This window comes from Caenorhabditis briggsae (assembly GCF_000004555.2).
Source record: "Caenorhabditis briggsae complete genome, chrIV, whole genome shotgun sequence".
Classification (NCBI taxonomy): domain Eukaryota; kingdom Metazoa; phylum Nematoda; class Chromadorea; order Rhabditida; family Rhabditidae; genus Caenorhabditis; species Caenorhabditis briggsae.
The window spans coordinates 8509160-8522065 of record NC_013487.2 but is presented as its reverse complement, the minus strand read 5'-3'; the positions used below and the strand labels follow the sequence as shown (position 1 = coordinate 8522065).

At 38.4% G+C, this 12906-nt stretch overlaps 2 protein-coding genes across 2 annotated transcripts in view; both read left to right on the top strand.

The window, feature by feature from the left end:
- Positions 1-3503: 3503 nt before the first annotated feature.
- Cbr-sec-31 lies at positions 3504-7547 on the top strand (the record flags this gene model as incomplete). Its single annotated transcript, XM_045235612.1, has 15 exons — positions 3504-3569; positions 3617-3756; positions 3810-4224; positions 4265-4437; positions 4484-4871; positions 4918-5012; positions 5062-5540; positions 5583-5837; positions 5900-6066; positions 6099-6368; positions 6414-6566; positions 6611-6863; positions 6910-7178; positions 7228-7347; positions 7494-7547. The coding sequence occupies 15 exons, from the start codon at positions 3504-3506 to the stop codon at positions 7545-7547; spliced, it is 3297 nt and encodes a 1098-aa protein (XP_045093075.1).
- A 2047-nt stretch (positions 7548-9594) lies between these two features.
- The window catches only part of Cbr-klp-12, a gene marked incomplete at both ends in the record, with an annotated part of 17560 nt that continues 14248 nt past the window's right edge, over positions 9595-12906 (top strand). Inside the window, 11 exon segments of the mRNA XM_002633291.1 lie at positions 9595-9789; positions 9834-9941; positions 9987-10265; positions 10314-10538; positions 10583-10665; positions 10993-11215; positions 11260-11583; positions 11638-11926; positions 11977-12071; positions 12074-12087; positions 12132-12399. Coding sequence (XP_002633337.1) covers positions 9595-9789; positions 9834-9941; positions 9987-10265; positions 10314-10538; positions 10583-10665; positions 10993-11215; positions 11260-11583; positions 11638-11926; positions 11977-12071; positions 12074-12087; positions 12132-12399 — 2103 coding nt within the window.

Below are 12906 nucleotides of genomic sequence, written 5' to 3'. Positions count from 1 at the left end.
AGGATCCTACCCAAAAAATCGAGGTGGAACAATAACTACGTAGTGTATATTCTTAGAACAGCAAATTAAGATTTTAAGAAGCTCACAAGCTCCGCCTTAAAAATTCAATTTAAATCGCCTGTGTGAAAATAACATATTCCTTCTAGTTTTAAGTTTTCTCATAAATGAAAAAAGGAATAACAAAAGAGAAGAAGAATATGTTCATGCGGTGAGCAATATGATCAACTTCTTCCTGTCTTTTGTCATTGTCGTCCACCAGTTTGTGACAAATGATTTGTACCTTTTTGGGGGGGGGGGGGGGGGGGGTTTCTCTATTTCCTAGAATATTCTCAATACGCTAGAAGAATGTGACTGAATGAACAAAGAAAAAGATTGTTTGTCTGTTCTATATTAATGAAATAATTAATCCAAAGATCTGTATATTCCAGAAATTCCGAATGAATCATTCAGAATGTTAGCTCAAGAAGAAAAGAAAAATGATGTATCGGAATGAATGAATGTTGCAAAATGAAATAGTTTCAATAAGTGTGCACCACTTGGATAGAAGACGTCATGAGGAATAAGAGAATGAAGAAGGCGTTGAATATGTAGAACTCAACAAAAGAAGAAAGAACAGAAGTGTACATTCGATTAGAAGAGTGTGTCTGGTGGAAAATGAGAGAATTAAGATCTGAAAGCAAGTGTAAAGTAGGTCCGGTTCAAATTGGAAAATTCAGATTGACTAGACATCGTTAAGGTCTTATGGCATGTAGGGAAAGAACTGGAGAAGCATTTTTGGGGTCTATTCGAAAAAAGACATTTACTCAAAGAGGGGAAGTTGTTGATATATTGTGAACCTTCTGAAGCTTGATGAAGTAGAGGGATCCCAAAATAAGCTCTCTCGGGAAGGAACCTCAAAAACAATTCCGAAGGAAAAAATATTCTTGCGTCCGGAATCTTAATTATTTTTGTTGGGATGAAATGAGCATATAAGAATCGAAATGTAACATTCAAACTGGTTTCGAAAGATCTCAAGATATGTTTCAAATTTCAGCGTTATCGGAAAGTTATATCAAAACTTAAACAAGTGGATATATTGAGAACAAAATGGTGAGAAAGACGACGATGATGTTGCCCATTTAGATTCTTCTCATTTCTTCTCGAATAATTTTTTTAGTTTCTATTGCACGTCCGCTTTTTTTCGCCTGCTTACGATAGAAGATAGAAAGAACTACAAGAAGAGAAAAAAGAGAAGAAACCTCTAATCGACGCGCCCTATTTTTTCCAGATTCGACAGACCACCACCTGCGGCCAAAACAAGAAGAATGCAAAGAGAATTTGATTAGGGAGGGACCACTCCTTTTGTGTTTCTTATTCCTTATATTTCTTCTGAATAAATATTTGTAATTGAGATACGAAGAATAGTGGAATGAATTATTTTTTGCATGAATAAATAGGGAGTCTAGGATAGAAATAACTAAAAAAAAGAAAAATGTATTTTTCCTAGAACCGGTAAAGATTATTATTCAACAAGAAACTTACCAGAACCAAAACCAAGTAACGGTATAACCGTAAAACCTGTAATAGAAGGGCCCTCAAGCTGCAAGTTTGAGCCAATTTATCAAAATTTGTCAACTGATAAAATTTTTGTGATGATAAGCAATTTATTAGTTGACAACTTTTAAATATCTTTTACAAAAACCGAGAAAAGTTGGGCCAAAGTTAAAATTTAGGAGTCCCTTCCATTACAGGTTTTATGGTACACTGTCATTGAAAAATCGGAACTGACAAAAATGGAAACTACCATAACCTTAAAAAAATTAATTTTCCATGTACATTTTTCTGTTTTTCGCTGCTTTTCGTTTTTTTTTTGTTATTTTTACCCAAACAAGAATAATATTTTTTCATAGTGAAATTTATAGTGAATTTTTTAAATAGTGAATTGATTGAAAACCCACAAAAAATGAAAAAAAATGTTCAGGTTACGGTAGTTGTTGTTGTGGAATCTTCGGCCCCTGCCACCGGTGTTTCTTTTCCACACCACCGATTTTTTGCACCAGAATACTGATGAATCATTTGATTTGAAGCCAAAAAAACTAAAAATTACAAGAATAAAGTTCAAACTAAACTTTCACCCAAACGACTAAAGTTTTTATATAGAAAACATTCTAGGTATCATCATTCCCGGAAATCGCAGATTTCCGGAAAATAAACTATTTTGGAACTTCTTACGGAAGCGCTTTAATAGATATAAAAACTAGGTTCCTTCTTTTTTAAAGTGTTTTTTGCAGAGAATAACAAGTTGTAAGTAGATTTTCAGGGAGTTCTTTTTGAAATTTTGGCAATAAAGCAGACATCGAATTATTATGTTTTTTGGTTGGGTCAAAAAGAAAATGATGGCGATTTTTGATGTATTCTCGAATCTGTTGACTATAATATTGGACATGTGTAAATACAATAACGAGTGCATTATGTATTTTTGAATTGGTCGAAGATTGAAAACTGTATCATGCACGTAATTAGTCCAATTCTTTTGAATGTCCTCGTGGAGAACCGAAGCAACAAACCAGAAACGGAAATAGGTTTTGTGTAAGAATCAGATTCAGAATTCACATTAAATGGTAAATTTTGTGATGTTTTAAATATCAAAGGATATACTTCCTTATAATCTTTTGAGACGAAAACAAAGGATTTTTGAAGAATTGTGTTGTGAACAGCATCTCAAAGATTTGAAATTACCCACTGGGAACGACAAAAACCGGAAACAACTTTCGGAGAAAAAAGTTCGATAGAGCCAAAAGATTTTGTGTCAGTCAAGTAGTATGCCCCCTTGGGTAAAAGGAAAAAGGAAAGGAGCAGAAGATGGATGGAATGATCACAAAATGGATAAGATCATAGAGAGGAACTTTCTTTAAAAATTGAATAGAGACAAAACTAAAGTTCTGGATGTTAATATTCTGACACGAAACATCGGAGCTGTGGAAGAGAAACGTCGGTGGCAGTCCCGAAAGTCCCACAGCAACAACTACAGTAACCTAAAAATAGTTTTATTTTCAGGACTTATTTTTTCGTCCAAACAAGTCGGAAAATGAAAATTATGAAGAAATTCACTGAAAATGCGCAATATTTGAGATAACATTTAAACACCAAACGAGAAATTAATATGTTAATTATTACGGATTACAGATGCTAAATATTACAGTTTTTACGGTACAACTGTATTAAGCCGCGAATCTTACATTTTTGTGTTTAAGTCGTTTTTTACAGGCGTCATGCATATTATTATTTTTTCTAGGATTCAGCTTCGGTTTGCATTGAACCTTTTCTGAAAAAAAAGTTATTAATTGCGATGACCTCCTTTTAATTTCCATTCGAAAAATTACTATTCCCTCCATTTTTTCGCCTGTTCACCAGCGCGCACTTGCACGCTCCCCATCTGGCGAAACCAGCTGGCCGAGTACTGGCTCATCCACGTCGACCAGAAGTTTACAACATCTCGTAGGGCTTCCTTCTCATCATTCGCAATGAGCTCGAAGCTCTACTCTCGCTCTGGAGTGTTTTCATGGAGTCCACGTGGCATTCAGTCTAAGGTACCCTTTGATATTTTTGTCATCGTAACATTTGACTTATTTTTCAGGGTTTGATTGTCGCTGACTTTGCACAATTTTTCGACCCAAATGCAGCGTCAGTTGAACAAAAAATTGATTTTTTGGCTGCGAGTGATATATATGAAAAAGCGCAGTTGACCCCAAATGTCTCCCTTCCAACTAATTATCGGTGAGAAAATTATAATTTCCGAGTTTCAACAGAACCGACTTTTTTTCTCACAGATTCAATGAGTTATCATGGACATCGATGTGCTCGGATGCCCATCCAAATGGAATAGTTGCCGGTGGAACTGAAGATGGAAGCGTCGTTTTTTTCGATGCAGATAAATTTATCAGTGGGCAAAAACTGGAAGTGTTGTCAGCTCGAAAAGATCATCATGGACATGTACTGACGATTGATGTATCAAAAGATGGAAGGTGGATGGCCTCTGGTGGAGGATCCGGGCAGATTCTACTCTGGGATTGTGCAAATTTGAAAACACCGTTTTCTCCAGGAGCACCTAACTTCCCAGATCAAGTGAAGCTTTTGCGGTGGAACCATAAAAATGAGTCTGTTTTCGCTTCTATATCGTCGAGAAGAGTCAGCTTCTGGGATTTACGGAGAAACGGATCTCCCGTATTGGAGTTTGCAGAGGTAGTCTCACATTATGCTTTACTTGTATTCCTTTCATTTTTAGATCCCCGGTTGTGACTGGTCATCCATGTGTTGGAATCCGTCTGATGCATCGCAGCTGATGGTTGCCAGTCAGTCTCAAAATGCTTCAGTCGTGCAAAAATGGGATTCTAGGTTCACACAGACACCAGTGAAAGAATATAGACATCACAATATGGGTGTGACTAGTCTTGATTGGTAAGAAGATCTTTCTTTGTGAAGTTGAAGAAAAAATGGGTTTCAGGAACAAATCAGATGACCGTCTCCTAATTTCGTCTGGATGTGATGGTCAAATCGTCATCTGGAATCATGAGACATCTGAAGTACTAGGCGGCGTTGGAAGTTTAACGGGAGATTGGATCAGAAGTGTGAAATGGAACGAGGAAGAACCCGCTCAGTTTGCTATTCAATATTTCCAACACCCAATTCAAATCTCCTCTTTAACTAGTCTCGGTGTTCCTCAACCAGGAGCTGAGGTTCTAGCTGCACGAGTCTCCGATCAATTTGTTCCTGCCTGGCATCGCGCTCCTCTCATCGGATCTTCTGTATCTCTTGGTGGGAGGTTGGCTACATTCTGGAAGTCCTATGATGTGATGACTCAACAATTTCAGCATAATGTTGAAGTAGAAACGGTATTCATATTTCCAAGAACCGTGTATATTTATAAGTTCTTTTCAGATAGGTATTCAAGAAGACGTTGGTGTGGAAGATATTGCACAGTATTTGCACGTCAAAGATGACAAAAGGAATTTAGGATGGTATCTACATGAGAGGCTAGTTTGAAATTTGGAAGAGCTATTTATTTATTTATGAATGTTTTAGAGCTTATGCGCAGTCAACCGACTCTTCCGAAGATGCTGAATTACAACAGAAAGTTTGGCTGATCCTTCTTGCACTACAAGAAGGAGCCGGAAGAACGAAAATGCTCAGTTATTTGGGACTTGTAGAACCTCCGAACGATGATGTATTTTCGGATCACAATCCAACGACTCACACGAATTCACAAACGACAACGCAACCAACTACAACAACCGATCGCTCAGCACGCAGCACTTCGATTGTTTCAGCAGCAGAAACAGATAACGATGTGCCGGAAATCTCTGTGATCGATAAGTTCTCTGAAGTGAACTGGGCTGCGTTGAACACCTCCGGATGGGATCTTCTGGTGAACACAATGCGACAGGACCACCTTGCAGTTATACGCGTTTTGATGTCATCAAATCAACATGTTGCTGCGATGATGTACTCAGCTCAGCATGATACTGAACATTTGTCTATGATCTTGGAAGACTATAATAGAGGTTAGATTTTACAAAAAAAACAGTGTAAATATGTAAATTCAGTAACACAAAACTCTAATACACTTTCTGCATTGACTTTGGCCCTCTCTGCTTCGGCATCAGCTGGTCGCACAGAGACACCTTCGCAGCACAATTCAACAAGAGAAGAAACCATTCACAAAGTTAACAAAATCTGTGAAACCTTCCCCGATGAAAAATGGAGAGAACTACTCGGCCTAATTATTGCTCATGAAACGAATACAGAGGATATTCGGCTTTCCGCCACAACTATCGGGCAAAAATGGCTTAGTCGAGGAAGTAAGTAGTAGTTTTGAATTTCCCTATCAGAGAGAATCTCTGTTCATCTGAATTTCATTCAGAAAATCTCCGAGCATGTATTGCGTTCCTGATTGGCGGCGATATTGATCAACTTCTGCTTTCAAACACTTCCTTCTCACAAGTCGATCGCTTGAAGCAGGCACTGGTTCTCCATCAAGTCTTGAAAGCTACTTCCTATTCACAAGGACTGGAAGAAGTAATTGAGGCAGTGCGAAATATTGTTTAAACGTTTTCTTTCAGCTGATAATCGACTTCACCAATCGTCTTCTCACTCAAGGCGCGGGTTCTACTGCGTGGAATTTAGTTAAATGGTGTCAGGACGGATCAGCTGAAATGCAAGAACTTCAATGGACGTGTTACAATGTGGCCGGGGGTCGTGATTGCACTGGAGATCAACCTCCTCTGAACCCATACAACATTAGCCAAAAACAAATTCAAAACCATCAAAGTCCAAACCATCCTATGAGACCGTTCCAGCAACAGCCACACCCATCTGTTCTTGCACCACCGGTATGTTTCGGTTGCCAAATCTAATATTTTAACAAAAAGGTATAGGTTATTGCGAACGGGTTCAATCCGTATAATCCCGCTCAATCACAATCACCACCTCCTCCAAATGATTATATGAGCAACCGCAGAAGTTCCAACATTGCACCGATGCCTCCCTCTTCAACATTTTATCAAACACCTTCCTGGAATCATAAGCCGGTAATATTTTCAATGCTTAATTTCTTTTTTCAATGTTGGACCAGCTACAGCCACCGTCAATGCCTCCAAATATGCCACCACCTAAACCAGCGGCTCCTGTCACACCCGGATGGAATGATCCACCACCAATGGCACTGAAAAGTGCTCATCCAACAGCGCCGAAGCAGAACGTCATGGAGATTAATTGGAAACCGGTTGAAACTGCTCCAGCACCTGGTGGAATGATGAGGGGTCAGCAAATGAATGGATTCAGTGGAGGAATGGGCTATCAAAATGTAATGAGCAATGGTATTCAAGGTAATTAGTCAGAAAGCGAATTTAGAATAAATGTATTGTTTTTCAGGAATTACTATTAACAATCAACCACCTTCTGCCACATCCTCTTCTTTCCCATCCCCAACCGCCTACCAGCAACGACCGGCATCTGTCGCATCAGTTTCCGCACCACCCCCAATTCAGCTGACTCCCGAAGACGAAAAAATTGTGGGACCTATCAATGCGCTTGCTCAATCCATCATAGACAATGCTCGAGTTCAAGCAAGAATGGAGAAAGCAAAGGAATTCAAAACCCGTATTCAGGCTGAGCTGTCACCAAGACTTGCGGCTAATCGAGTATGAATTATTTTAGGAGATACCTTTCCATATAAACTGATTATTACAGCTTTCTGTTGAAACAAAACAACATTTGACTCATTTGGCCTACTTCATTGGAATGCGTCAAATCCGCGAAGCTCAAGCTGTTGTTTCTCAAATGGCTCGAAACTCGAGTGATTTTACAGAGGTGTGTTTTTTTTTTAAAAGTGGGAAAGATTCGCATTCAAAATTAGGTCTTTTGAGATCGGTGTCACTTTTGTCAGATTGTTTTCCTCCGAAAAAGGAAACAAATCTATCGATATTTCTATTTACCCACACTCTTGTTTTTTGCAGATTTCGTCGTTCCTACCGGCTTTGAAGTCACTTCTCTCGCTTGCTCTTCAGTAATCCGTCTCCGTAAATATGAACACCCCGTCTTATCATCATGGCAAACCCTTTCTATTTCATATCAGAGATGTGTCTATCAATATGTTTCTTTATCAATTTTTCATTGGAACTGTGCCAATGTTCTTCAAAATGTTTTGTTCATCTATTTCGTGTGTGAAAATCGTGTTAAACATATTTCTTCACATAATTTCTATTGCGAGTAAGAGACCCAAACATAGATCCCATATTCCTGCCCCGAAAAATATTAGATAATGCTTTAGTTAATGACCCATTTTCTTGCTTTGTTTTTGTTGTACAGTAATAATATATTTGTTTATTGAAATGATATATCAAAATTAAATTAATTGTTCAATTCATGTTTCCAAGATGGCAAGAATCCCTTTCGAAATATCTATTAAATTATGCATTCAGGTTATAACCGGAATAGTTAACATTTTAGAAAAAGTGTCACGTTTCGATTCGCGTAGTTTTACGATTTGATCGCTTTGTTTACACATCCATAAATATACGCCCTTTTCCGATATTTATAATAATTAGGTCAATTGGGGTTTTTTGCATTCTATCGCAACGGAAAAAATGTCCGGAGAAAAGTGGGCGGAGCCTTAATTTGTAGTTTGCATACGGTCATAAGACAAACTGCGTCAAAATCATGCGCAGCTTAAAATTTAAGCTCCGCTCACTTTACCGGTAAATTTTTTCTTGGAATTGGAAGGGCCTCCGTATTCGAATCCCAAGTCATTCATTTTCTCATCTTTAGGATCCACACCCAGTCCCTCCTCTCATATGAGTAATCTGTTCATCCGTTTTATTCTCATCTACGCTTTTTCTTTTTCATTTTAAATGTTTTGTATCATCATCTGGGGTGTGGTGGTGGTGGCCATTCAATGATGCATCAATTCATTTGCTTTCCTACGATTTTCTGGTTTCGTTAGTTGTCTTATTCTGGTTTCGTTAGTTGTCCAATCCAGTAGATGAGTATATTGTATTCAAATATTTCTTTTTTGGAATCTAAAAGAAACTCAAGTCAATTGTAAATAACCTCCATATGCTTCATCTAGAAGAATTGCCTCATAAAGAATTGTTGTGGCCATTTGACATTTTACTCCAATTGACACACACTGGTCACTTTTCCTCGTCTTCTGCTCAATCATAAATTGAACCAAAGCCCCATGGCCCCCGCTTACTCGGTCATTCATTTGTTCCCTTGTTTCCACTCCCCATATGTGCAAAGATAGAGCGAAATAGTGATGCCTGTTATAGAAACGCAGGCTGTCATACATATAGACGGTCTTTGCTTCTTTTGTATCGATGTTTCACTTCCTTTTTTTTTAATTCAGGTGTCTCTTTTTTGAAGCATTGTGCCATCCAGAATTTCAAGAACATTTCGCAATAGGTCTCTTTCCCATCTGCGTCTGTTTTTCATTCTTTTTTTTCCACTATCTTTTATGCTCCCTTTGATGATTTATTTGTTGGGCAGAAAGAGATCACTTTAGAATCTAAGTAAATCAAGTTTTTTCCATCGTTTTCGGTACTACCTAGATGTCCTTGACCAGAATTTCAAAAAAGAGAGACGACTTTTCGTTAATGAAGTCATCTCAGAAGACACTCACTCCTTTTTCAATATTCTGAAGGTTGAACTTTTGAAGAACGACTCTCTAATTTTTATATTGGGTGTTTTTCATAACAATACAATTTAAGTTTCAAAGGTATCACTTCAAAATCCATTCATGAATATTTATGAGAGGCGACCTCGTCTATGGTTCGCACCTATTCAGAAGGACACCTCGGTGTGGTTTCGTTTCTTTAGTGAGGAAAACTCCATTCATATTTCACAGGAACGCTTTAAAGTCAACAACTCAAAAACTGACCAAAACAGTGCTTTAATGTACTTTTGGAATTGATAGTTCGAATGAATGTTTCTCAACTTAGGAGTGTGTCCTATCGAATTTCATTCGTCCTTCGTCGCTTGATCATATCCTCGTTTTTTGAAAGTTTTTTCATTCATCTCGTCATGAAAATACAATGTTGCAGCTGCCAACACAAAACGATGGCCTCAAACTTGACAGCCGACGAGGAAGCCGGTTGGTTCGTATCCCAAAAAGAGCAACCGTGGTGGCAATGGTTGTTACGTCGTTTCATTGCATCAGGACCAATCCCAAGGCACGTAGCCTTCGTAATGGACGGAAATCGGAGATTCGCAAAAAACAAGAACCTTGGGAGTGTTATCAAAGGACATGAGAAAGTAGGTAGATTATACGAAATTTGATTTATCTTTTAGAATTTCAGGGATTCGTTCAACTTGCCAAAATTCTAGATTGGTGCAGTCGATTCGGGATTCGTGAAATCACCGTATATGCATTCAGTATTGAAAACTTCAAACGGAGTGAAGATGAGGTAACATTTGAGGTTTTAAATTTATTAAAGTTTCCATTTGTTCAGGTCGGTGGCTTGATGCGTCTGGCAGAAGAAAAGTTCCAGAAATTGTTGAATGATTCTGAGAAGTTAGACGAGAAGCGCATATGCTTCCGGTTCTATGGAAATCGCACGTTACTCTCGGCACGTCTTCAAAAGTTGATGAGTGACATTGAAGGAAGAACAGAAAAGTTTGAAGGAGGACGGTTGAACGTTTGTATGCCATACACATCAAGAGATGAGATTTCAAGAAGTTTTGAAACTATTCGGACCCATGTGAAAGAAGGAAAACTGAATGTGGAAGATGTATGTTGTTTTTTATACCCAAAAACTAACTGATCCAGTATTTGTCAGATTAATGAATCGATGATTGACGCGTGCTTGGATAGCGGTTGTGGTGGAACTCCTCCAGATCTGTTCATTCGAACTTCTGGAGAACACAGATTGTCTGATTTCATGATGTGGCAAGCTGCTGATACACATATTTACTTTGACAGCGTTCTCTGGCCAGAGTTCGGATATTATAACTTGTGCAAAGCTATTCTCAACTACCAATATTATCGGAGTACTGTATCAAAAGTGAGCAAACTATTTCTTAATTAAATTATCGAAAATTATTTCAGATGTCTTCTTTGAATGTATCTGAGGAGACAACATGGAAGATGAATTTCCGTGGGAACGATCGAGACTTGATTTCTGTGAAATCATAAATCAACTACTACATATTCTTCCGATTTTCCATCTGCAATTTTTTTTCACTTCAGTTTTATTTTTCTCTAGTCTCTTATCCGTTGTTCGATTCTCTCTTTGTCTTCTTCTTGTTTCATCTTCCCGTTCCGATTATTTCTCTCTGATGGGGTATCATATACACCGAAATAAACTCAAAAAATTTCAGAATCCTATCGAATTGGATGGAATAGAGGACACCAGATAATATTCACCAATATAGGTAAATATGGCGGATACATGTGTGCAGGTCGCGTTGCGGTAGGTATTCTAAAACCTCGGTCTTTTAAAAATGTGTGCTTTACAGTATCCGCCCACAAGGAAATCGTGAGAAGCTAGAAGGTAGTCGAGTATGTACGTCTGTTCTTCCAAACGATCCCCAAGTTACCATCGGCGGAGATCGTTCATTCACCTACGACCATGTTTTTGATATGCAAACAGAACAACATGTTGTATATGAAGCATGTGTCGAGAAGCTCGTTGATGGACTTTTCGAAGGATTCAACGCTACTGTTTTGGCATATGGACAGGTTAGCTAATCTTTTTTAGCACAGTTCCAATATATTGTTTTAAGACTGGCTCTGGAAAAACTCACACGATGGGAACTGCATTCGATTCTGCCGTGACTCAAAAAGAACAGGATCTAGGAGTCATTCCACGGGCTATTCAACATACGTTTCGAAAAATTGCTGAATGCAAAACCCAGTCGATTGAACAGGGTCTTCTGGAACCAGCGTTCGAAGTGTCGGTTCAGTTTGTTGAACTTTATAATGACGACGTCTTAGACTTGCTCTCGGATGATAGAAGTATGTCATCAAGCATCAGAATCCACGAAGATTCGAGAGGAGAAATCGTTCTGCATGGAGTGGAGCAGAGAGCTGTTTTTGATATGCATGGAGTTAGTTTTATAAAGTTTTATAGTTATTTTTGTTTTCTAATTATAATTTTTCAGACCATGGATATTCTCAAAAACGGAGCACTGAACAGAACTGTAGCTTCAACTAACATGAATGAGCAATCGTCTAGATCACATGCGATTTTCACTCTCCATCTGAAACAGCAACGTGTTGCTGTGAATCCATTAGATGAAGCAGGAGAACAGAAAGCTGGAGAGTTGGAAATGGAAATGCTATGTGCCAAGTTTCATTTCGTTGACTTGGCTGGATCGGAGAGAATGAAGAGAACTGGAGCAACTGGAGATCGAGCTAAAGAAGGAATCAGTATTAACGTTGGATTGGTAGGTTTCTAAAATATAGAATACCAGGGGAAATATGTTCAAGTTTCTAGCTAGCACTCGGTAACGTCATCGCGGCACTAGGAGGAGCAAATGGAAAAGTCAGCCACGTACCGTATCGTGATTCCAAATTGACTCGTCTACTCCAAGATTCTTAGGAGGAAACAGGTAAACAACGGGTTAACGAACAGACTTTAAAAAATGAACTTCAGCCGAACACTCATGATTGCCTGCTGTTCCCCGTCCGATAGTGACTTTGTCGAGACTCTTAACACGATGAAATATGCTAATCGTGCTAAGGAAATCAAGAATAAAGTTGTGGCCAATCAAGATAAGTCTTCGAAGATGATCGGTGAACTTCGTAGTCGAATCGCTGCCTTAGAAGGAGAACTTCTTGAGTTTAAACAAGGAAGACGTACAGTTGACGTAGATGGCCATGAAGTTGTCAATGATCAATACAACGAGAATGTATATCTTACTGTAAGTATTTAAAATACACTACTGTAATCTCAGAGATGTTCGGAACTGCATTTTCGGAATGTCGAAAAATTTCTAAATCTTAGAATTCCGAAATATACCGTTTTAGAACTTTGCGGAATCACAAAAGCACGAAAAATTGAAAAACGGATTTCGATAGCGCAAAAAAAAATTAAAAGGAATTCCGCTCGAAACCCGCAAAGAAACTTTCGCATTGACATACCGTAGTCCGAAAATCTGTAGCTCCAAAAAAATCGGAAATCTTCGGCAATTACTCTTTGACTACACCACTCTTTGACTACACCTACTCTTTGACTCTACAATCTCTTCGACTACAATATCTCTTTGACTACGTTTATCTTTTTTGGGGTGGTTCCATTAACTGTATGAGCTTTTTCTCATACGTATCTCTGATTTGCTGATTCTGTCTTTCAACTCTTTCTAATTGATCGATGAGTTTTTCCTTGATATCCAACTCAATCATCACTTCATTCAAATCAATTTGCAATG